This window comes from Lutra lutra, chromosome 11 (genome assembly GCF_902655055.1).
Source record: "Lutra lutra chromosome 11, mLutLut1.2, whole genome shotgun sequence".
Lineage (NCBI taxonomy): Eukaryota > Metazoa > Chordata > Mammalia > Carnivora > Mustelidae > Lutra > Lutra lutra.
Window position 1 is genome coordinate 1620743 of NC_062288.1, and position 25645 is coordinate 1646387.

General features: G+C 54.4%; 1 protein-coding gene across 1 annotated transcript; it reads right to left on the reverse strand.

Moving 5' to 3' along the window:
* Positions 1-395: 395 nt before the first annotated feature.
* Positions 396-8570, reverse strand: LOC125081033 (histone H2A.V). The gene is made up of 5 exons (XM_047695425.1): positions 8190-8570; positions 5882-5959; positions 3056-3169; positions 994-1123; positions 396-714 (listed from the first exon to the last, which is right to left on the reverse strand). Exons 1-5 carry the CDS (start codon positions 8190-8192, stop codon positions 653-655), a joined length of 387 nt encoding a protein of 128 aa, XP_047551381.1. The 5' UTR covers positions 8193-8570; the 3' UTR covers positions 396-652.
* Between the last annotated feature and the right edge of the window lie 17075 nt (positions 8571-25645).

The window sequence follows — 25645 nt, forward strand, 5'->3', positions numbered from 1 at the left end:
CACAATTTCCTGATCACGAAAGCGCTTAGCTCGGGGCCTGCCACACAGTAAGGGCTCCGGAGACAACTCCACTAGCCTCTTACATGGGCTCCGAGTGTACGTTTCCGTCCTCAAGTCCCTGTGGAATCGGGACGCACGTCCTAGCTGCCGGCGCGCCCCAGTCTCCCGCCGGCTCCCTGCCTCGCGCTGTGTAACGGGAGGCTGCGTCCCGTGAGCGGAGGGCGCCTGCGACCCCGTGGGAGGACATGGTATCAACCCTGGGAAGTCCGTATTCCCAATCTCTGTTCTAAGATTACCATGAATATAAGAGAACTGATTTGAAATTTTAAAAATTTCAAAGAAGCAGCAAAACAGTTCCAACACCTCACGAACAGAACAGTTCTGAGACATGTTAGTTTTGTAAAAAATGGTTTATCGAATCCATTTTTGTATAAAACACACGGGAGGAACCAGCCGACCAACGCCAGGTACTGCCGCGTGGAAAGGGGTCTCGCCACGCGGGAGCCTCGGGACACACACAGGTCTCTCACTGCGTCCGCAGTAACGGTCTGTGCTTCTCCACCCGCCTGTCTGAAAACCTCCACACGGCCCGTGCTTTCTTCGACCCGGTTACAGTACGATGACGGGGGGAAGGGTTGGTTAAAACCGTGCTCTAAGCGGTTTTCTGCTGTCCCTTCTTCCCGATCAGAGACTTGTGGATGTGCGGGATCACACCTGCAAGGAAGCGCACAGGATCAGAGGCCGCCGAGCCTCGACGGACGGCGACCGCACAGACTCAAGTCTCCTGTGACAGTACCTACCCCCAGGGCTCCCTCTCTCGGCCGGGAGCCCCACGGAAACTGTGCAGAACAGCACTGTTATGGGTTTCGGGGTGTGCGTGTGTCAGCGCATGTGCGCACACGCAGACCGCACGCGCACTGGGGAGTGCCAATCTAACTTTGGCCTTCCTCGTGGAGGCCACGGACGCCGAGACCCGCGGGTTAGCATACGTACCGCCCCCGGCGATGGTGGCCTTGATGAGCGAGTCCAACTCCTCATCCCCGCGGATCGCCAGCTGCAAGTGGCGCGGAGTGATCCGTTTTACCTTGAGGTCCTTGGAGGCGTTGCCCGCTAGCTCCAGCACCTACAGAGCGCCCGGGGGACAGCGCGTCAGGGGACGAAGGCTCTTAGGGTCAGTGTGGACCCATCAGAGCGAGAAAGATCTCCGTGGCGCCCAGACACGACAGACGCGGGAACCGACAACCCGCGCTCGCGCGTTCCTGATGCTCTCAGAGGACTCTCCTTACTTCGCTGGGCCCTTCCGCAGCCACCTGCTGCAGGGACAGGAGACGCCCGGGCAAGCACCCGCTTCTACGGGAAGAAGTCGAGGGAGAGACTGTCCCTTCGCCGCCATGCTCAATGCGAACGCCTCGGCAAAGCGTTCTCTCTCCGTGTCCCTGTAGTCTAGTTGTGCCCGGCCCTTAGCGGCTGCAGTTTATTTCTTAGTACTTGTAGAAAAGTTTAAAAACCTAATGAAAATCATTTCTCGGGGCGCCTGGGTGGCTCAGTGGGTTAAAGCCTCTGCCTTTGGCTCAGGTCATGATCCCAGGGTCCTGGGATCGAGCCCCACATCGGGTTCTCTGCTCAGGAGGGAGTCTGCTTCCATTCCTCCCTCTCTGCCTGCCTCTATGCCTACTTGTGATCTCTCTGTCAAATAAATAAATAAAATCTTTTAAAAAAAGAAAATCATTTCTCACTCAAGAGATTTTAACATCAGTGGCCCTATAATCCACAAGCAGCATGCTTTATTCTAGAATGGGAATTTTCACCTGAAAGGACTTCAAAGCCCCAGCTGGCCATAACACCGCAGTTTTGGGTTTTTTTGCCTCCCCAGACTATACCCGCATTGTACAACCTACAAAAGCAAGTCCCCGGAGCCGCATGGAGACAGCGCAGCCGGAAGCCTTGGTGTGCACCAGAAGCCACGGGCACACTTTACAAGCCACTGGGACCCCGCTCCATTCTTTCCTAAACTGGCTGCTCTGGCGGGAGGCAGGGTACCAGCATCTTTCGAGAGCTCACCAAGTGATCCTAGTGCAAAACCAAGGCTGAAAAGTGATTATCCCTGACTTTAGATTCCAGTATTTTCTTTACTTCTACTAATGACTAACTTCCCCAACTTAAGTATCTGGAACATTCTGAGCCAGAAGACTATGCCTCCACACGAGCGAATGCGGTCCGCCCCTCTCCAAAGTCTGCCGCTACACACACACACACGCACACTGGGAGAGCTGCAGGAGAAGGGGGCAGACGTTCCATGCTGCCAACACCGTATCCTTGGCTCAGGACCTAAGGGAGACGAGACCGTCTGCAGGTTAAGGACTTGGGGAAGTTAACAGACTGGCAGCAGTGACAATGAACAGATCAAACTTCCACCTTTAGCCTTGGTCCCGACCAGAGCTCTCCTGAGGAAGAACCTTCCCTGTTTCCACCAGATTGGCCATGGCCACCATCTGGCTTGCTGGCTCTTCTAATGACTTCCTGGCTTGGGAGGTGGCTGAAGGAGTTTCAGAGCCTTAGAAGTGGCCGGAACAGAGGCAGTGCCGATCCATCACCCAACTATTAAGAATTAACTAACTTATCATCCTAAAGTGTCAAACTGACCAAGATATGGCATTTTATGCATACAACCCCATCACCATCATGTACCTGTGGTTTTTAAAAATGCGTCCTCACACTGGCAAACCTGTACCCGCCCCAAATCCTCACTCGCCAGGAGACTGTGGTCTAACCTCACGAAGATCATGGAGCAGTGACACCTACAGCCGTGGTTCCCTGCGTTACTAGCAGAGCACTGAGAGTATGTGACAGTCCTTTGTCACATCGCTTACAAGTACGGACTGCGGACCCTCATGCGGACTTCAGACAAGAGTGCATCAAGGTTCTGCTCGACGCCGGCACCAGTAAGACGCATCTCGAAGCACCCGCGTTTTTTTGTCTTGAGCCCCGACTCCGCGGGCTCCAGTCCTTCAGAGCACCGCCCCGGCCAGACCCCACATGAGCCCGTCCCGCACACCTCTGCAGTGAGGTACTCCAGGATCGCGGCACTGTACACGGCAGCCGTGGCACCGACCCTTCCGTGGCTCGTAGTGCGAGTCTTCAGATGTCTGTGGATGCGGCCCACGGGAAACTGAAAGACAAACCATCGGGGTGGGAAGCATCTGAGAGTCTCACTGTCACACCACCGTGTGTGACCGCAGGCTGAGCGACGGGGGTGACACAGGACAGAAGATGAATTTGGTTGTGCGTGTCAGAAGTCACACCGATCTGGGGCACCTGGGTGGCTCAGGGGGTTAAGCCTCTGCCTTCGGCTCAGGTCATGATCTCAGTGTCTGGGATCGAGCCCCACATTGGGCTCTCTGCTCAGTGGGGAGCCTGCTTCCTCCTCTCTCTCTGCCTACTTGTGATCTGTCAAATAAATAAAATCTTAAAAAAAAAAAAAAAAGTCACACCGATCTAGCAACAGAGAGCTCCCGAGACCTGTGCTTATGTCCTAGCAAGGAGCCCACCCCTCCATGCCAGTTACTCTCCTGCGGAGAGAAGAAAAGGCAGAACAGCACTTGTTCCGAACGCCGAGTGTCGCAGCCTCGCGCAGAGAAAGCACGCGGTGCAGCAGCCCGCACACACCCCACAGGGCCTCGTGTCGTGTGGGGATCATTAGTCCCTTCACGGAACAGCCTCGTGGGACCTCCTCTCCCGCCACCTTCCTTGGGCCCCGGCCACCCTTCCGTGCTCGGTTTTAAGAGGTGATCTGACGGCTAAGAGAAACCAACACCATTTTCTCACTGGGACTCTTCCTGAGACGAGGAGGCACTTCCTCAGCTCCAAGGGGTCCTTGTTCCGCACCCCTGCGCCAGACCGCCCCACCCCTACGTTGCTCTGGCACTGCAGCAGCTCCTCCAGCCCCCCATGCGGCCTCTCATCTGCACCTCGCTCAGAATGCCTCCACGCCTCTGGCAAAGCTCCTGTTTGTCTGCACATCTCCTTTCCAAAGGCCCAGACGCACGGACGGACAGACTGATGTTTAAGCAGGTGCCACACCCAGCTTGGAGCCCAGCTGGGGGCTTGAACTTGCCTGACGTGAGCTGATCTCGAATCGGATACCTAACTGGTTCACTTAGCCACCCAGGTGACCCTCCAAAGGCAAAACTTAAAAGGAAATCCCAAAGCCCTAACTTTCCTGTCCCCTCTTTTATTCCATTCCAAACCTGGCTTTTGCTGAACATCATTCTTTTTTTTTTTTTTTTTAAAGATTTTATTTATTTATTTGAGAGAGAGACAGTGAGAGAGAGTATGAGCGAGGAGAAGGTCAGAGAGAGAAGCAGACTCCCCACGGAGCTGGGAGCCCGATGCGGGACTCGATCCCGGGACTCCAGGATCATGACCTGAGCCGAAGGCAGTCGTCCAACCAACTGAGCCACCCAGGCGTCTCCCAAACATCATTCTTGAAGGTCAGCGGTAACACCCGAACTGCCAAATCTAGCGGCCATTTCTAGATCCCATCCTTGAGGAGGAAAGGCATGGCATTCTGCTCAGTTACAGTCCTTCACTAAGTAACCCCGGGCTCCCCCGGAGCAGGCAGGCTGTCTAACGACACACTAGGACGCGGAACCCCATTTCTCCGTCAGCTGCAGGGGCGACACAGAGCTCTAATGGTCTTCTAGGCGGGTTGGTCTTCAGGCTTTTCTTTCTCTGACTCAGATCCCATGTGTTTCTGAGGGTCCGCCCGGGTCCCCATGTTCTGTTCTCATGCTCTAAGAGCAAACATCTGTAGCATCAACAATCTATCTGACACACGGGAACTTAAATCTGTCATTCTTTTGATCGCTCCCTCCTGGAACGGGGGCTCCGATCTACGACTGGTGGGTCCCTTCCTGCCGGTGTTCCGGGGAACTTCAAGTTACCCACCTGACACCGATTATGTCATAACCTGTTTCTGCCTCAAGACAAACTCCTCTGACCCAAAGGTTCCGAGCCTTAGGGAGACCTTTCTCGCCTTGCCTGTCAACCCTCCACCAGCGGATCGCACACGCGCCTGCTGCCCCTTCCGCCCCGCGCCGGCACAGGTGCGCACCGCCTGCTACAGCACCAAGGCCAGCCGCCGTGCCTGGCTCTCACCCAGCGCGGGCAGGTTCACGTGATGCTCTGCGATACAGAAGGCACCATCAGGGGTAACTTCTATCCCCTTCCTTCAGTTCCCACGGGTCATGCCAAGCTCCTGCTCCAAAGCTTTCAGTGGCTCACCACAGCCGAGAGGCTGAAAATCCAAACCTTACAATCTGGCCTTCAAACCTTCCTTTGAAAGGGCGCCTTACGCGCAGGGAGGAATTCTTACTTATTCAGAATATTCTGAGCTGGTGGATTACAGTCGCAACCACTGAAATATAAGAAGTTTGAAGGTACTGAGTGTTTCGGGTATATCACTGCAGTCTAGAGCTGAAGCTACTGGGGACAAAGAACTAACGAAGCGCCGTCATTCTGCCCCAAATTCCTGTCATCTCAGAGTTACCCCCCACCATACACACCTCCCCCAGAAGAAAGCCCACAGCGGACTTACTTTAACGTGACTCAATTTATAAGAGAACCAAGAACATAGTTACAATCGAGAAATAACAGATTTTAAGAGAGCAAAATCACAGAGTTCATTTAAGGTCATTTCATGACTTGTTCTTATTTAGAAAAATACAAATTAAAACACTGTTGTTTTAGTATTTAAATTTCGACCAATTAATCTCATTAAAAGGCCAACAATACATTTCCATAATTAATGAAACATCTCTGGGTCCTGGATCTTATTAGTAAAGAAACTAATTTAATAGCGAATTAGGAGAACATCAATTACCTGTAGCCCGGCTCTCTGGGAGCGAGACACGGCCTTAGCCTTGGCTTTCCCACTGTCCTTTCCAGCTTTGCCTCCAGCCTAAGTGAAAAAAAGCTCCAGATGAAGACTTGAAAATGCTATTTCAAAAAGATACGGGAAACAAGTTCTTCCAGTTTTACCTCAGGTAGTTAAAAAAATTCTAGGTGATCTCCTTGCTCAAGTTCAGACGTACAGGTGTTATGCCACCATTTATTAGTTTATATAAACATGACGTTGAATCTTAAGTACTTATTTAAAATGAGATTCCCGAACTTTTGACTTTTTTTCTCAAATTTCACCCTGAAGAACTTTCAACAGGTCAATATAACTTTTATGTTGGAAATATTTCATAATGAAATAATATTTTAAAAATATTTTTTAAGAAACCAGTTAACATATATCATTTCCACAGAAATAGTCAGAAGTCCGCTGTTTGGAGAGAGAGGGAAAAAGCACCTTATAAAAACCAAACCCTCAAGAACGCGCCCATGGAAGTAGCACATGCCCCAGCGGTCCCACCCGAGGCTCTACCATGGAACTGAGGCAGCGAACAGCGCGCAGGTCCCCAGCAGCGCAGAGGCACAAGCGGCCGGCGTTCTGGGGCAGAGATGCGCTGCCCACGTCCCCCGGACGAGCACTGGGCTAGGAGGAGGGCACTGTGGCACCTGCCGGACGCGACCCTCACAGGCAGATACTGTTGGTGCATCTTACAGGAGGCACCTGTCAAAACCAGAGGGACAGAGAGAAACATGGGTGCCAGAGGCTGCAGGGGGGCTGGAAGCAGGGTGAGTGCCTCACGGGTGCGGAGTGTCACTCTGGAAGAAAGGAGCGGTCTCAAGACGACCGGCAGTGCTGGCTGCGGAGCGAGGAGACTGGACTTCATGCCACGGATGGGACACTGAAGAACGGCTCCAATGGCCAACTTTGTTAGGTATATTTGAAAACCAGAAAGACCTTCCAGCTTACACGGAAACGGTTAAACGAATCCTACTATCAACAGCCAGTAAAAGAAGGGCTGGAGAGTCTTACCGTTCACAAACAGGACCTGCTAAAGGGAAGCAAGGGAGACTTTCGCAGCCGTTTCAACAACCGAGGTGCAGGTACGCGCCACCGAACGCCCACAAAACTACCTCTTGGAGAAAAAGACAAAGGCCGTGGGCTTTTCCCCGGTAAAGCCGGGCTGCCCGCCGCAGGCGTGCGCACACACCACCCGGACATCACTGGGTAAGTCAGACACGCTGGGGCCTCGGGGAGCGAACACCAAGGACGGGAGCTAAGACAGAACCCGAGGTTCTCGGCCGGACGGTTTCATCCGTACCATCCAAGTCTACCGCGGCGTCACGGTTTAAAAAAAAAAGCCCGTCAACATTAAATCCGTTTACAAGACGGACCAGCTGTTCCAGCGAGTGGACGCTAAGCTCTGAAACCGCGCGTCCCCTCTGCAGCGCAGCTCTTCAAAGAACTTGTAGGCCACGGGGCGCCTGGGGGGCTCAGTGGGTGAAGCCTCTGCCTTCGGCTCGGGTCATGATCCCTGGGTCGCGGGATCGAGCCCCGCGTCGGGCGCTCTGCTCGGCAGAGACCTGCTTCCCCCCATCTCTGCCTGCTTGTGATCTCTCTGTCACGTCAATAAAAACACAAAACGAAGCACCCGGAGGCTACAGCGTCCACCGCACACATCTCAGCCCACTAAACGCGCGGGCGGCGGCAGCACGGAGGCAGCAGCACGTACGAGCCGCCCCGAGCCTCCCGCGCCTCCCACACGCTGTCCTTCCGCAGGACGGGACCCTCCCCGTCCGCCCCGCGCCGAGGGCTCCGGCGGCTCCGGCAGTCCGCAGCGCCGAGTCCGGAAACACCGACCCGCTCTCGGCCGCCAGCCGCGCCCGAAGTCACTCGCGTCCCACCCGCTCCGCAGGCAGCGGCGTTAAGGCGCGGGCTTTCCGAGCCGCACGGGGCAACGGCCCGCGCAGGTCCGCCGCCGGCCGCACACCTGCCCGCGGGGCCCGGGAGCCGCAGCTCCGCAGCAAGCCGACAGCCCGCCGCCGCCCGGACTTTTGGCTCCCAAGACCCGCCCGTGCGTTCATCAGCCGGCGGAGGCCCGCAGGTCGGCGGCGCTGCCCAGGGGACACCGGGGGACAGCACCGAGAGCCCGCCCTCCCGCTCGGGACGCAGGCCGGCCTCACGGCCCGCTCCCCTCGCTGCGCGCCGACGCCACGGCGGGCGGGGCGACCTCGGGCTGCCTCAACAGGTATCCGCGCCGCCAGCCGCCCGGCCACCCGGCCGCCGCCCTCACCATGGTCTCGGCCGCTCCCGTCCTCGCTCCCGCCGAGCCGCCGCCGAGCCGCCGCTCCGGAGCACCGACCGCCGCCGCCGCCGCCGCCGCCGCCGCCGGAGCCCGGACAATAACCGGGGCCCGCTTCGGGCCGCCCCGGCCAATCCTCGCTCCCGTTGCTGGTTTGAACCCCTGCGGCTGCCCAATCGCGCGGCCTCTTCTAACCAGGCCCCGCCCCTGGCACCTCCTCCCTAACGGCTGTTTGTTTTTGCACACGGCACGGGGGGGCGGGGCCTCCAGCCCCAACACCGACGCTCCTCTGTGCGAGCGGGGGCGGGGCCACGCGCGGCTTTCGGCCTGTCTCCACCGCTCCAGCCCGACGAACGGAGGAGCGGGCCAATGAGGGCGGACGGCTGGCGGTAGTCAACCAATGAGAACATCGCCCGCGAGCAGGAGAGGCGGGCCGCCGTGAACGACGGCAGGGTTAGCCAATGGGTGGGGTGACCAGAGGCGGTGGCGGCTTTCCCGCGCGTTCTCGGCTCCCGCTCTGTGGCCTGTGAAGAATGTTTGTGACGCCTGCGACGGCGGGCGTAGCTTGTGCGTGTGGCGTCCCGCAGGCCGAGGCCCTCGGTGCCGGGCATTCGGGTCCCGGCGGCTCCCGAGCGCGGACAGAACGCGGACACCCGGGGTGCGGCCGGCCTCCCTAGGACCCGCCCCGCCGAGTTCTCCCGTCTTTACCTTTTCCCGCGCGCGGCGCGCTGCGTCGGCCTTTGTCCCTGCGGTCTCCTGCTGCCCTCCTCCCGCGTCCGCGCCGGGGGTTCGCCCGTGCGCCCCGGGGCAGGGACGGAGGGGGGCGCCCGCACCGCCGGCGGGAACCCCGGAGGTATTCGTGGGGGCTACTGTGGGGTGCGGATGGCCAGGTGCGTGGGCTCCCTCGGACCGCAGGGGTTAGGGAGGGGACAGGGGAAGAGCGGGGTTCGGGTCGGCCCCGGAGCAAGTGACTAAGGTATCTCCGGCGCGCACCGCGGCACCTCCCTCCGCGCACCTGCAGACCCCGCCCCTCCCCCCGCACCTGCAGGCCGCTCCCCTCCCCTCGCCTCCTCGTGCACCTGTGCACCTGCACTCCCCGCGCCCCACCCCGCGCGCCTGCACACCCCGTCCCTCCCCGCGCACCTGGAGACCGCGCCTGCCCCACGCGTACATGCACACCCCGCCCCTGCCCGCGTCCCCCACCCCTCACCTGCAGATCCCCGCTATTCCCCCGGCGTCCCTAGCGCACCTGCAGACCCCGTCCCCGGAGACCTGACCTGTTGCCCTCGCTCTCGGGGCGTGTGATCTGAGTAGGGCACCGAGTTTTCCCACGCCCGGCCCACCGTGCGGAGTTTGGGCGAGCGCCAAGTCCGCAGCCCAGAGCAAGCACCCGCGGGGTACCTAGCGCGGGTTTAACAGCGGATAAACTTTCCTCAGCAGCAGGTCGGTTCCCTCTCCCCGGCCTCAGATGCGGGGGTGGGCGGGGTGGGGGCAATGGAGTTAGGGGCGCGGACCTGGCGCGCATAGCAGGCAGGACTGATCCCTGGCTTCCGCGCCCTGCCGAGAGCCGAGAGCCAGGCTGAGGTCCGCAGGTCGAGGAACCCGGGGGGCTCTCGGGCACTGTGAGCACTGCCTGCAGCCCCGCAGCCAGCACGCGCGTTAGCCAGCCCGGTCCAGTTTCCCCGGAGCTGCAGCTGCGGAGGAGGTGGCCTGCGCCCACAGGGAGTTTTGGGAATTAGCATCCCCAAGCAATGAACTCCCGCGCGTTAGCATTCAACCTGGGTGGGTTTAACCGGATCAGGTCCAGGGTGACGGTTCTCGTGGTGCGGGCCCTAGACTCTACCAGCACCATCTCCTGGAATCGTTGCAAGAGCAGATTCGGATCCCCGCTACCGGATCAGGAGCTGTGGGCGGGGCCAGCAGGCCCTGCGGTGTGCACCAAACTTTTGAGAAGCTCCGGGTCGTGGAAGCTGTGATGTTCGACCCAGATCCCATTTAAAACAGAGGCACGAGGGGCTCCTGGGAGGCTCAGTGGGTTAAAGCCTCTGCCTTCCGCTCAGGTCATGATCTCAGGATCCTGGGATCGAGCTCTGCTCGGTGGGGAGCCTGCCTCCCTCTCTCTCTGCCTGCCTCTCTGCCTGCTTGTGATCTCTGTCAAATAAATAAATAAAATCTTAATAAATAAATAAATAAAACAAACACAGGCAGGGGCTCCCTCAGCCGCCTGGTCTGCCTGGTCATTGGTCAGGGGTCTTCCCAGGAATTGTGCTGGGCTTAAGGGAGCAGCCCGCCTCCCCACAGCTGCTGGATGTGGGGTAATAGTGAGGGAGGCCGCTCCCTCCTGCTCTTGTGCCTTGATCTGAAATGACTGCAGTCTCCCGTGTGTCATTAACCCCCATTTGCTTGCACTGCTGTTCAACTTGTCCCGTCTCCGCATGGCTGATTGTGATGTCGCCAGGAGCACTCCACAGCTGTGGCCCCGTTAGGGCAAGTCCCCACCTTACAGTCTGCTTCCTGGGAAGCCTGACCTGGCACGATGGTCTTTCTTTCTTTTCTTTTTTAAAGATTTTATTTATTTATTTGACAGAAAGAGACACAGCGAGGGAGGGAACACAAGCAGGGGGAGAGAGAAGGAGAAGCAGGCTCCCCGCTGAGCAGGGAGCAGAATGAGGGGCTCCATCCCAGGACCCTGAGATGATGACTTGAGCTGAAGGCAGACATTTAACCCACGGAGCCCCCCAGGTGTCCCGGAGAGGGTTTTACTTTTCAAAGTTGTATTAAGTTCTTGAGTGCGCCGTATATTCAGGTGCAGAATTGTAAAGATACAAAAGTAGAGGATGGCCGTTTACCATCATCCGTCTTCCCGGGGTTGCCAGTATGAGGAGAAGACAACCTTAACGATTACAGCATTACTACATAGATTCCCCAAGCTTTTACCCCTGTGTTGAGTTTTAAATTCCCTTTAACACCGAGGCATTCTCCAAAACATCATAAAGCCTTTAAGAGAGAGACATTTTCTTGGGGCCGCTCTTGGAAAGGACAGCCACATTCTCTTTTTATTTTTTAATTAAAAAAAAAAAAAAATCCCTGGGGGTTTAGGTCAGCCCCTGGCGGTAGGTCGCAGCTTCCGTGAACCGGAACCTGCCTGGTTTGGATGAGATCCGTCAGAAGGCAGGATCTCACGACCTGGGCAGAGGGCGCAGGCAGAGGCTTAACCGACGGAGGCACCCCGGGTGTTCCTCGGGTGCCTTGCCACCTGCTTCCCTGCTAGGTTTTGCCAACAGGGAGGACTGGAGGGAAACCCCAAGACGGGGGAGAGGCCGGCACGTCTGTCTGCTGGCTCCCAGCATCACCCAAGCAAGGCTTCACTCCTTGCACAGCAGCGACTGAATCTGTTGTCCCCACACCGGCAAAACCAGACTGGCCACTCCCTTCTGCTCAGCAGCCCAGCCAGCTCTCCCCTCAGGGGTGAGCTCTGGGCCACAGGCCCTTCCCTTAGGGTTCTGAGGTTTTCCTTTTGTTTCTTTGAGGTAGCTAGCTGCCAGCTGTCAACAGCTTAGAGCCCTGGTTTACCCAGTATCAGTTAACAACTCTGTATCCAGTTAGCAACCTTTACATCCTCTCTGTTCGGACAACAGGTGTGTTTTCTGGAACCAGAACAGACCTTGACTGACAGGCACAGGATATGTATATTTGTAATTGTTTAAAAGATTGTTATTTGGGGCGCCTGGGTGGCTCAGAGGGTTAAGCCTCTGCCTTCTGCTCAGGTCATGATCCCAGGGTCCTGGGATCGAGCCCCACGTTGTCGGGCTCTCTGCTCAGCAGGGAGCCTGCTTCCTCCTCTCTCTGCCTGCTTCTCTGCCTACTTGTGATCTCTGTCTGTCAAATAAATAAATAAAATATTTTAAAAAAGCATTTAAAAATGTTTCAATTTTACATGGGGGATAAAATTTTAAAAATTAATGTGATAAAAGGACAAATGACTACATTTTTCAAGCGTTAAAGCTCATGCAGCCTTAGACTCTGAGGGGCCCCTGCTCTGTGCTAGATGCTGTCGTTAAGTGTAAAGTGCCTTCCATACATGCTTTTTGATCCTTATAATAAAAAGCAAAGTACATTCTATGATCCTCATTTTCCACACCAGAAAGATCCAGAAAGGCCACGTGAGTCACGTCGAGTCATTTGTAAGCTGTCTCTGATTCTTTCAAAAAATTCTCTTCACCAAATTTCGATGCTACCACACGGGAGACCATCTCGATTTCAGTCCACTGCAGGACAGACTGTACATTTGTCCGGTTTAACATAGGAATTCCACTACAAGAGTCTGTTCACGAGCTGACACATTCCAGAATGCTCTGCCATTATTTGGTCTGTCCACACTTCCCTTCCTTCTGAAGGGCCCACATTCACCACTTCCCTGTTTGGTTTCCGATAGCTGCAACTAAGAGTTTCAAATGCTTAAGTGTCCTCCCCCCCCGCCTTTTTTTTTTACCAGCTAAAATGGATTTATTTGGGAATAATGGAGAATGATGATTCAGGACACATCAAAAGCTGAAGTTTCTTACCAGTTCATGCATCAGATGCTTGGATGAGTGATTTCCAACTGAGTTTGAACAAAATAAAATTTAGAGGCCTCGTTTATAAGAAAAAAAAATGTCAATTCAGTATATGTTGATTTTCTTTCTTTTTTTTAAAAAAAAAAAAATTTATTGGGCGCCTGGGTGGCTCAGTGGGTTAAAGCCGCTGCCTTCAGCTCGGGTCATGATCTCAGGGTCCTGGGATCGAGTCCCGCATCGGGCTCTCTGCTCGGCGGGGAGCCTGCTTCCCTCTCTCTCTCTGCCTGCCTCTCTGTCTACTTGTGATCTCTCTCTGTCAGATAAATAAATAAAATCTTTAAAAAAATATTTATTTATGTGACAGAAAGAGACACAGTGAGAGAGGGAACACAAGCAGAGGGAGTGGGAGAGGGAGAAGCAGGCTTCCCGCCGAACAGGGAGCCCGATGTGGGGCTCGATGCCATGACCCTGGGGTCATGACTGGAGCTGAAAGCAGATGCTTAATGACTGAGCCACCCAGGAGCCCCTATGTTGATTTTCACAGGCTCAAACATTTCTAAAATAGGATGTTGAACAACAAAGAGTGAAAACCCACAGCGCTGTGCTCGAGGACTTGCTAGGTTCGACACTCATTGTCTCACGGCTATTTTGTTGTGTAGCTGCTCTGAAACCTGTGAAAAGTTGATGACGATGCCATATGATTTTTTGTTTTAGATTTTGTTTGTTTATTAGAGAGAGAGAGAAAGAAAGCAAAAGCAGGGGGAGCAGCAGGCAGAGGGAAAGGGGGAAGCAGACTCCCCACTGAGCAGAGAGCCTGATGCGGGGCTCGATCCCAAGACCCTGGGGTTATGACCTGACGGCAGATGCTTAACAGCCTGAGCCACCCAGGCGCCCCAGCCACAGATTTCTACCACACGCTGAATTGATGAAGCCACTGTAGCCGGAGCATTTGGGTCCCTCTGTACGCAGCTCAAACACCCAACACCAGGGATTTCCCCTGATCCCAGACAGCAGCCTCCACACCTCCCACCACCACCTGACAAAGCAGCCCCTGTTCGCAGCCACCCCAGGGGCGACCCCGGTCCCCGCGGGCTTGACAGGAATGTGATCTGTTGACTTTGGAAAGGGTCAGCACAGAGAAGGTCATTGCTGGTCTCTTATCAACTTTAATGACGTGATCAAGTGTGTGTTCTGCTGCTGCACTCCGAACCAAACTCGGACTGGCTAGAGGTCCCCGAAATGTGCAACTTCGTGTTCTAATAAAAGTGGAAATGGTATCCTGTAATGCATGACAACTGGTGGAAAACATGTGGGGGGGTGGGCACTGAGGCGGCAGGCAGCACGGGACAGTCCAGTCTAGGGCAAGTGTCACCACGGGAGGAAGGGGACCGATGGGGACAGTAGGGAGCAAGACTTCAATCTCCTTTTTATATTGTTTTGATTTTGAAACATGTTATCTATTTGAAAAGGTAGAATCAAAGAAGAAAAAAGAGATTAGGGGCGCCTGGGGGCCTCAGTGGGTGAAGCATCTGCCTTCGGCTAAGGTCATGATCCCAGTGTCCTGGGATCGAGTCCTGCATCCGGGCTCCCTGTTCAGCGGGCAGTCTGCTTCTCCCGCTCCCTCTCCCTTTGCCCCTCCTCCTGCTTGTGTTCTCTCCCTCTCTCTCTAACAAAGAAAGAAATAAAATACTAAAAAAAAAAAAAAAAAAAAAAAAGCTAGATGTTAAACTGTTATCAAATGCCAACATCTGTTTATTAAAAAAAAAATGGGGCGCCTGGGTGGCTCAGTGGGTTAAAGCCTCTGCCTTCGGCTCGGGTCATGATCCCAGGGTCCTGGGATCGAGCCCCTCATGGGGCTCTCAGCGGGGAGCCTGCTTCCTCCTCTCTCTCTGCCTGCCTCTGCCTACTTGTGATCTCTGTCTGTCAAATAAATAAATAAAATCTTTTAAAAAAAATAAAACAATCAACAATCTGAGGCTCTGCGAATTTGACTTATAGTCAGTGAAAGGACAAAAAGAAAAAAAAGGAAATTGTTTTATTATTCCAAATAAAATATTCTCCAGTTTGCCATAAAAGAAAAGGTTAGGAATACGGTATATTTATAATAGTTCAACAGACATTTGGCCAAAAGTGAGTAGCGAACGTAGATGTTAGGCCCATAAAAATTCCTGTCAGACTTCACTGCGAAGAGGGCAGTGGCCAAGGGGCTCAGGGGTCATGTACTTGCCACAGTGTTGCCAGGATGTCTTTGGGGGTAGATTCCTAGAATTGGGACTGCTGGGCCAACAACCCGCTTCTCAGGTCATTGTGCTAGAGCTTGCCAGACCCTTCCCGGGGGCTGTGCGCTCCCGCAGCAACGCACGAGAACTTGGGGACCCACAGAATTACCAGCGGAGTCTGCTGTCCGACCAGCGCTGAGAAAAAGCTTCTCGGTCAGTTTAACGTTGCTTTTCTCTTATGATGAGGGAGATCCTTCTCACACAACTAGGAACCGCTGTGGGGTAACGGCCCTGCCATGCCCCAGTCCTGCTCTAAGATGTCTGCTCGCCACCAGGTCAGGCCTGGCCCTTGGAGGGCAGGTGAGAGCAGCTTTCCGGGGAAGCCAAAGGGCTGGCCCCTCTAAGTGTGGGCTTTGAAGGCGAGTGGCAGGGGCATGTAGAAACCCACAGCAAAAAGCCCTGGCGTCCCCTCCAGACTTGTCTTATCCTAAGTCCCATGCACAGAAGAGAAAACCTTCAGCTGCCAGAGGTCTGGAAGTCGTCAGCAGGTGTATCCAAAGCGAGCTCACGGCCCCTGGGAAAGGCGTGGTGTCTGCTGAGCAGACAAATGGGACCCCCCCCAACCCTGTCCGGATGAGTCACTTGCCTGAGTGACGTCCCCAGCTGGGTTTTCACAGCCAGGAAACAGCAGCTGCTGCGCTAGAACATTCCATACCGCTGACAGCAGCTCTCCTGCCCGCCCCCCGCACACTGTTTTCTGCCATTCTTCCTGAGAACCAAACATGCTTTCTCTTTTTGCATTTTTTTTAAAGGTTTTATTTATTTGACAGGCAGAGAGGCAGGCAGAGAGAGGGGGAAAGCAGGCTCACCGCTGAGCAGAGAGCCTGATGCGGGGCTCGATCCCAGGACTCTGGGATCATGACCCGAGCCGAAGGCAGAGGCCTTAACCCACTGAGCCACCCAGGCGCCCTCTTTTTGCATTATTTATACTTGAGTCTGCCTTAATGTTCTGAACTCAGCATTACTGGGGACACGATATGCATATTCATAAAGGCTCTCTCTGAATTCTAAGCCAAAGCTTCAAGGTCAGAAGCAGCGAGACGTAGGTACGGTCTCGGGAAGCACTGTCGGTCCCACAATTAAAAAAAAGAAAGAAAGAACAGATTTTCATGTTCCTAAACTGCACAATACTCTCGTGACACAGAGCACAGGTGGCGTCACTCCATTTCACAACTTCTTAACTATGAGTGCAGGTCGTTTGCCTGAAATACACAAAGGTTGATCGGAAACGCAACCAGCAAACCATCACTCCGTCTTCAGAGCTCACGAAGTAAAGACACTTTTCTCTCAACTCAGAGGCTCAAAAGTTTTTGTTTTGCCACTAGAGAAGATGGAAAGGCCCGTGCTTGACGCAAAGGAACCTAAAATCATGAAAAAAATAGGTTGCTTTTCGATTCAGTTCCTACATCAGAGTTGGCTTTGTAGCCCAGAGTGAAACACAAGGAATAACCACTAATGTACCTAATGTGGGTTCTGCTTCATTTCACCTGGTGAGCTACTCCGACATGTTTTCAATATGTATCAATACATTCAGGGCCGCCTGGGGGGCTCAGTGGGGTAAGCATCTGCCTTCGGCTCAGGTCGTGATTCTGGGGTCCTGGGATTGAGCCCCGCATCAGGGTCCCTGCTCAGTGGGGAGTCTGCTTCTTCCTCTCTCTTTGCCCTTCTCCCTGCTTGTGCAAGTTCTCACTCTCTCTCTCTCAAAACAACTAAATAAATAATCTTTAAGAAGTACATAAATGTGGTAGGCACTTACCACTGCTGAGATTTTAAAAAATTATCAACATTTTTCAAAAGGACACATGCTGAACTGTTTACCAGTAATAGTTACCTTTAAGGAGTGGGTTTGGAGAAAGAGAGAACAATCATTATTTATTTATTTATTTGACATAGAGAGATGACAAGTAGGCAGAGAGCCAGACAGAGAGAGGGGGAAGCAGGCTCCCCGCTGAGCAGAGAGCCCGATGAGGGGCTCGATCCCAGAACCCCGGGATCATGACCCGAGCCGAAGGCAGAGGCTTTAACCCACTGAGCCACCCAGGTGCCCCAGTTTGGAGATTTTAATTGCCAAAAAGATGCCACCAGTTATGAGGGGTGCCGAATAAATGAGCAAAGGACAGGACAGTTTTGAGGGTGGGACAGTCTAGGAGGGCTTCCTGGCAGAGCCTTGGGAGGGAGAAGTTGGGGAAGCCGGAGGGAGGCCGAGTCTGGGCCAGGACGCGATCCACGGCTTCCGTGCACGCCCCCAGCTTCTGGCCTGTGGCCCAGCCCTGGGAACCCCGTTGTGCACTCGAGTAACCGACCACTGCCCGTTCTTACTTACTCCCTTGGCGGTCTCCCGGCTTGACACCTAGGATGGGAGAAAATATAACATAACAAAGAAGGGGCCATTATCGGGTTCACTTGCACTTCCCGCTGGCTTCATGTGAACTGCCTGTATGGCTCCAATCCACTCCTGCAATGTGACTTTGGAACCATTTGTGTTCTGGGAGGGAAACCATGATTATAAGGTCTAGAGCGAGCTGGGGGTGCTTTCGGTTGAGCTGGGCTCACCCGGATACAAGCCTAGCATTTTCCTTCTGGGTCACTGATACAGACGAGCCCCTCAGAATGGTTTTAACTCTGGGGACTGTTCTGATTTTGTTCTCCAACACCACACCCTGAGGACGTTGATGAGTGGGATCCACGGTTCCTAGTCAGCTGCTTTTCCGGGGCCCTAGGAGGTCCCGCAGACCTTTGTGGGGCACCCGGGGCTCCCAGCATGGAAGCAGAGCCCTGGCTTACAAGTGTGCCCACTCCCGGCCACTGAGGAGCTGGGACGCCTAAACTGGGGCCCCAGAGGTCTGCACAGAGTGCTGCAGAGGTCAGAGAGAAGTCCCCTCCCGCGTGGGGAGCACCTTCTAGCTTCAGCGGTGGTGTTTCCTGCAAGGCGTGAAGGCCGGGCCTCATCTCGCTGGCTTGGGCTGATGTCTGCTTCCCAGCTGCGAAGACTGGGTCAGTCGGACCCCAGGGGAGTCCCTCGGTCCCCGACTCGGTGGGGGGTGGAGCGTGGGCGGGTAGCAGAGGCACCCCTCACATCCCGTGGAGCGCCCCCCCACCGCTGGAGCACCTCCCTGGGTCCCCACTGCTTCCCGCCTCTGCCGCCCACTCTGGGCCCCCGGCCCCCACTGGGGGTCTGCAGAGGGGCGTCTGGGGATCTGAGATAGTGCACAGGTGGTCCCTAAGGAGGGAGATATGCTGGTGCAGCCAGTCCTGGCCTCCAGGGACCCAGCGCGGGACTCGGCTCCCTCCTCCCCTCGCCTGGTTCTCCCCAAAGCCCCTGCCTGTTCCCACTGTGCCCTGGACCTCGAGTTCTGCAGCCCAGCCACGCCTGCACGTAGGGGCTCCGACGAGTGACCGACCAACCTTAGTGCCGTACAGATTCCAGCAGTGGCCACCAGGTGGCTTCTCCCGACACCAGACCAGCGGGGGACCCCAAGGTTTTTCGTGTTAGATACTTGCCCGGAGCCACACTGAGCCCCTGCCCCTGGTAGTTCGCCAGGGGTGCAGCGTCCCAGGACCCACTTGGGGAGCGAGCAGGAGCCCCGGCCTCCCTGGGGAGGGCCGCCCCTGCAAACCCTCCCGAGGAGCCGTGGCTTGGGACCTGGGTGGACGTGCAGGCAGTCTAGGCACCGCGACCTGGAGGTCAGGCCAGTCCGGGCACTGCTCTGCCGTCCCGAGTTGCTTGTTTTCTGCAGCAGAGGTTCCCAGCCTTTCCCCGGCTTTCTCCTGGCTCCCTGAGGTCCCACAGGCCGCTGGTTCACATCCCAGACTCAGAAGGACCACTGGGGAGCTCAAAAAGGCAGAACAAAGCCCAGTGTACCAAAGACTGTGTCCTATGTCTGTGTCCCAAAGACTGGCGCAGGGGGGCCCGGGGCTCCCCAAGGGGGTCTGCAGCGAGGGCCACTGCCTGGGACACGAGTCCCAGGGACACGGTGGGGCTGGGAGGAGAGGGAGTGTTCCATAGCAGGAGACTCTAACTCAGCTGGAGAAGCCTGGGGGCACCAGGGGTGATAGCTGTGCCAGTCTCCACCCCATCCGTCACCTTCAGCAAGAGGGACCCTGGGGTGCCTGAGTCAGGACCACTCCCCAGCCACAGCAGTGCTCGCCCCTCCCCTCCTTCTCACCAGCTCTCCTCCCAGAGGCTCCATGGCTGGTAGCCCAGGGCTGCATACTTTTATTTTTGTCTTCAAATTAAATGTCTAATGTGGTAGGGATTAGTTGATCCTGGCCTGAAAGCTACAAGCTCCTTGCAGGGTGGGGGCAGCCCTAGGTAGTTGTAAAGGGGCTCCTGAGGCCAAAGGTTTGGGAAACCCGGCTGGGACCAAGGATGCGAGTTTCTCCTTCAAGGCCAGGGAGAATTGGCCCGACCCGCTCCCTGGGCAATCAGCTGTGATGGTGGAGGGGGGACCCTGGGGAGCAGGGTCTTGCCACCACTGGGAATGACGGGGCCTGGCAGCCAGGGGCCAGGAACAAAAACGCCAAGGGGCCTGTCTGGGACTGGACCGCAGCAGGAGACGAACGTGCAGCCCCAACTTCCTCCAGATGCTTCTGAACGCGCAAAGGGTCCTGGGGCTTGCCGGCTACTACCCCTGTCTTCCCCCCGGGGGCTGAGATGGCCCCGAGAGACGGGACTCGCCCCGTCCCAGACCCACTTTGGAGGCCGGCGTGCTGAGTGGTCCTTCCCTCCCCATCCCCACCCGGCTCCTGAAATCAGAGACACCAGCACACGGTTGCCATTCACTTTTCCGCATACTTTATTTGTTACAAACATACAATTTTTAAATATAGACTGTAAAACTCCATTTGCGGAATCTGCTATGGTGAGGAGTGCGCACCAGCAGTAAGGGCTCTTCAGCTCTTGTCTGTGTTTCTGTCAGTTTTGCTAGTTAGTGGTCAGCACGGGACCCGCCGGTCACAGGCCCGTCGGAAGCTTCCGGCCGTGCCCACGTGGCAGCCTCGCTGGCGTCCACACCGTGGGCGCCCGAGCTTCCGCCTCCGGGCCGTGAGCGCAACAGCCCGTCTACACTCTGCTTCTGAACGGTTTCCAGCAAGTGTGATTTCTGAACGGCACTGCACCTCACGGGCTCTGAACTGCCCATGCAGCTGTTAAAGTGCATTCTTCTTTTAAAAAATAAGAGGAATAATCTTTACTCTTTAACCAAGGTACTTAAAAAAATGAACTTTTTGGTCTCTCAGCAGATATTCCCAAGTTGATCCTATCGCTACAAATTTCAGCGTTCTATTTACAAGTATTTATAGGGTTACGGGTGGAAGGGGCCTTACAAAATTAAAGGTGCAGCTTCTCTTGAAGCAGAAATCAGTTCTATAAATTCACACACGGGAACACACACTTGGTTTATGACGCACAAGCATGTGGGTATTTACAGAGACTGAAGACGCCCCCAGGCCCCTTTTTAAGTACCTAGTTGTCTGTCTAGATCAGGAAGCTCGGTCTCCTGCCATCAAGATTTGGTTTTACATCATTTTGAACGACTTCTGCAGAGTCCCTGCGGGCAGGACCCCAGCCCCGACTTCCGAGTGAACCGTCTAGCGGAGGAGGCCGGGGGCTGCGCCCGGAGAAGGGCTCCTGCAGGCCGGAAGCTGTGCCTCTGGGAACAGACCAGGAGACAGACGGACTCTGGAATGATCCTGGGAAAACATTCGCATGAAGAAGCAAAAGGAAGAATCAATCCCCACCAGCTGTTCAACGACACCGACGGTCTCGGTGATCCCCCCGGCACTGAGGGTCGCTGAGGAAGACCCCAGGGAACAGCCTCCTGCTACTGCAGCCGGTGGGGCGAGGCTCGAGAAGCGCGCCCCGTGCTCAGGCTTGCGCACCCCCCGTAAACTCCCCCGGGCTCGAAAGCCTTGGTGCGCGAGGTGCCCTGCGGGTCTAGGCCTCGCGTCCCAGCGATGAACAGCGAAACCCCCCAACGCCTACGATGCACGTGGCTCGTGAGAGAGTCTGGTCCTGCAGTGTTCTTGGGCCTCTCCCTGCAGTTGTGTCCCTGTAAAGGGAATTTAAAAAGAGAAGGAATATCCCACTGCCATTGTTTCCAGCCAGGCCGTTCTGAACAGCCCAATCTCCCGACGCCAAGACCGGGGATACAGTCTGCCGCTGGACCTCCCGGAGGCAGGACAGACAGACACGCTCGCGCACAGACAGCATGACGGGGCTCTCCCACTTGCCAACCCAGGTCACCCCCGACGGACACAGTGGACCCTCCCTTGTCGGGGTCCGCAGACCTCTCACACACAGGGCCCCCGAGATTTGCTCCTGGACTCCCGACCTCAAGCTTGCCGAAGTACAGCCAGGCCCCCTCATCAGACCGTCTGCTGGAACCCCCCATGGGGGAGAACCCCCTCTTGGCTTCAAACGAAGCTCCGTCCCCCCACGACGAGGGGCCTGCGGAGCAGGGGACGACCCACGCAGCAGCTGCGCCGTTTGAGCGCGGCCTGGCCAGTCCCACCTGCACATCTGACTCGAGAGGCAGGAGCCAGAATTGCAACACAAGGGAGATGGTGAACAAGGGCGGTCACGCTGACGGCACAGTCCTATTTCCTCAGGGAACACAGAATACATTCATCGAAGTCTGACTTGGGTCAAAGGGAAGGGGCATCACCCGGAACGTGCCAGAGTGCTCAGTCTTCACGATACGCCTTTACCATGTTTTCACTTTCCCAATCAGATTTTCATCCTGACAACTGGACCACATTTATTGGAAGAACGGTCTGTTGAAGCCGTCAGTAAAGAAACCTCACTTTAAGACCAAGGGCCGGGAACAGTGACTTTACCTCAGGAACTGGGATAAAGGAACTCGCTGTCCCCCAGTGAGCTCTGGAAACTTTGCGGGGGGGTGGGGTAGGATTTGAAAATCAATGACTTTGCTTTCCTAGATTTAGAAACTGGGCAAGTCAAGTTCTAGTTTGCATTTCCGCCCTCCATCTGCAATTTCGAAAATGGGGCGCCGACGCGCACTTTTTAATTTTGTGTATTTTTCTTAAGGTAATGTGGTTTTCCTTTTTTCTTCTTTACAACCTATCCCCCAGGCCGCCCATGTGCCCATTATCCAGGTTACTCAAGGGGGACAGCGTATGTTTCGGAAGACAGCTAGTGGATTTACAGTACTCTAAAACCAACCCTGAAAACTGATCATCTCGTTCACTTACCCTAACTTCAGTGCTGTTGTTGGCAAGAAAAAAAAGTTACCTTAAGGCTTAAGGGAAAGTAACTTATTAAACTGTGAATGCAGCATTGTTTACTCTCCCACCGACTGGAAGCTAGCAGAATGCATTCTGGATCAGTAACACAAACTTCCTAACACTAGCAAAGACTCTCACTCTTCTTACACAGAACAATATCCGTAAGATTATCTAAGGGAGCCTGAGAAACCATGTTCTACATCACATGAAGATCCCATGAATTTCATTATCAAAAAGTGCTTTATCTTTGAGAAATATGTCGGGGTTCCAATGGAAATATACAATGTAAGATCACTCGACACTTTCTCAAGTGAAGTACAAAGTAGAAAAGGAGCAAAACAGCGGGAGGCTCTGCTCTCTGAACAGGCCTCATGCATGTGACTTTTAGGGTGTACTACATTAAAACTGTTTTCAGAGTCAACAGTGGGACTTTACACCACTCTCCCTATTCTAAAACCTGAGATTGGACACCAAAGCAGTCAACTTTTTTACTTATCAGAGCAATTCTGATCCTTCCTAAAAATAGAAGACAACTCAATTGAATTGAAACTCCAGGGTTGAACCAGGAACGTTCCCCAGGCGGGAAGGAGCCGGACCACACGCGCATCCAACGCCAAGAGTGGCCCGAGCAAGGCCTCTCGGTGAGCCCCCTTCGCACCCGCACTGGAGGTCACTTCCCTCCTTCCCTCTCACTGATCAAGGCCACGCTATTTGCAAATGAATATCTACTGAGAGATCAGTTGTGCATTGGACAAAGTACCGCAAAGTGGGTTAAAAATGAAAACAAAATTTACAGTGAAGAATTCTGTGCGTGGCTGACACACTCAAGCTTCCCCCAAGGCCGCCTGCCTCCAGAGCAAGGCGGACGCCCAGCGATAGTTCCGCCTCGACACCTTGTGCAGGTCACGCTACCCCCCCCCCCACCAAGGGCCGGTCAAGGTCACACGGAACAAAGCATCCTCAACAACTAGCCTGAAGTGTGCAGCCGTTTTCAGACCACTCAATATGAGGGCACTATAACCAGCCTCTTCGGCCCACGACCCTGCACCAGATAAGACAGGACAACTGTTTTGTTTTGAGAAAAGTGAAGCTTGCGTCTCTTTGAAAGACCTGCAACTGACTGCCAGGCGAGGGAGGGCCTGGGCCGTCCGCACCCCCTGCAGCGCCCCCAGCCCCTCCCCTGGCAGGCAGGCGGCAAACCGTTGTGGAAAGTGACCTGACAAGCAGTCGTGTGTGTGTGTGTGTGTGTGTGTGTGTGTGTGTGTGTGTGTGTGTGTGTCACGGCCACAGCCCTCCTGACTGACTCCACGCCTCCCACGGCACGGCAGCTCAGGGTGTCTGCGCTTCCCGTTGGGCGTCCACTGTGAGTTCTGGGTGCCATGGAGAGTCCCGTGGCACTCTGTGCAGCATATGCACTGAAGGCTTTCTCCGCGGACCAGGACCGCCCCGCTACTCAAACCAGAGTGGGGACCATAGAAACCACGAGGCGACGGCGGGATCTCGCCACGGAGTTTCGCTCTTTTGATTCGACCGTTCCTGCGACTGGACCGCTCGGGCCCGACGCGGCACCGGCTTGAGAAGCATTCTGCCCACAGCCGCAGAAGGGATCCTCCTTCCCACTTCTTAGAAACCGGACTGTTTTGAACATGTGATCAGCTGGGAGGTTTGCCAAGGTGGAAGGACGAGCTCTACATCACTGTTCGTAGTAGAGGATGAAAACCAGAACAACAAAAATCTGGTTTTTTCCCAGAGTCTGTAATGCCATTTTTCTAACCAGAATTAACAGATTTCCTTGGCTAAGCGCTGCTTCTGAACGAGTTCTGAAATCCGGCCTCGGTAACCGGCCACACATCAAAAAGAGCAGTCTGTCTGACCCGCGGACTTCTACTGCCCCAGAACAGTGCACGCAGTGAGGGTCAGCGAAATGCTACAACCGACCCACACCCTTCTGTCATCTCCCTGCAGTGAGGAGAGAGGCCAGGAGCCACCCCTGCAGGACAAACGAACCTCAGAGATCGGTTAAGACTTACAAACCCACCACTATGACGTTTACCACTTAATCTTACATAGGCAGGTCAAAATTTTAATATAAATTACTTTTTCCAACACATAGCTTATGCATTCTTTGCTCCCTTTTTTGGAGGATTCTCAAATTGGTATCTAAAGATTTACATATGATATATTACTGTTACATGGTCTAATGACTAAGAAAATTTCTCTGGTAACCAAAGCTGATGCCATATATGGTAGTGTTCTTGGCATATGCTCTATACGCCTCAGACCACTTCCACATTCTTTCTATTCAGCTAATTATAGCTTAGGAGCCACTGGTGAAGGACTGTGAAGACCCTGTCACTTCTACGGACTAGAAGGGCAAGGCCAGTTACTGCAATTCAGCCAAACAAAAAGAAAAGGAAAAATGCGCCAGCCCCTTGCAAAGGGGAGGTACTGCACCTTAGCAAAATCGACCGGGCTCGCTGCCACTGCGCAACAGAGCCACCACCGAAGCAAAATAAGTCGGTCTGAACGGGAACTGTACACGGTGTGAGAATGACCCAGTCACAGCAGCGAGCGGAGGGCTGTGACCTGGTTTCTCCCTGCTGCCTCCCGGCTGGAAACCGCAACAGCTTCTCCGGATCGAACGCCGGCTTCGCGGCGCGCCCTTCCTAAAACGGCTTAGGGATCTGTTCTCCGCAGCAAAGAAATCAACACTCAAAACACACAGGTCAATACAGCAGGACATTATTGAAAACAGCTGCCTTGTGGTACAAAATACAGTACGAGTATATACGGATGTCCTTAAAACATCAAAAATACTATTGCTCCCATACAATTTAGGAAACATTCTTTGCGACGGAGAAAGTTTTTTTAAAAAAAGGAAAAGCTTTAAAAAAAATCCGTTTAAAAAGTCTACTGTGGAGGATGAGAGTAGAGAAATAGTCTGAAAAGGGCACCAAAGTTTGTGGCTCTTCCACTTTTTTTTTCTTTTTTAAAAAAACCTAAGATCAACAGTATTCTGAATCATAGTCTAATTTTTTAAAAAAGCCTAATTTTATGTACAGTTCTTTCCCTCCCTCTCGGCCATGATGCGTGAAGACGACCTTCCTGTGGGTTACTTATTTCCCAATAAATACAAAAAGATTGTATAGACTGAATAATACCAAACGCAGATAATAAAGGATATGCAATAAATTAAATGGCAGCTCAGATAAAGGGCAGGCATGCAGTTCAAAAAGAAAAATACTAAGATTGGGGAGGTGGGGTTACTTGCCTCCTGCTTGAGAAGGTGTTACCCAAAGAACAGCTACAAACTTGGGAAAGAACGTTAGCTCCCGTTCAATTCCAAGTCGCCTAGGTCTGTGCCACT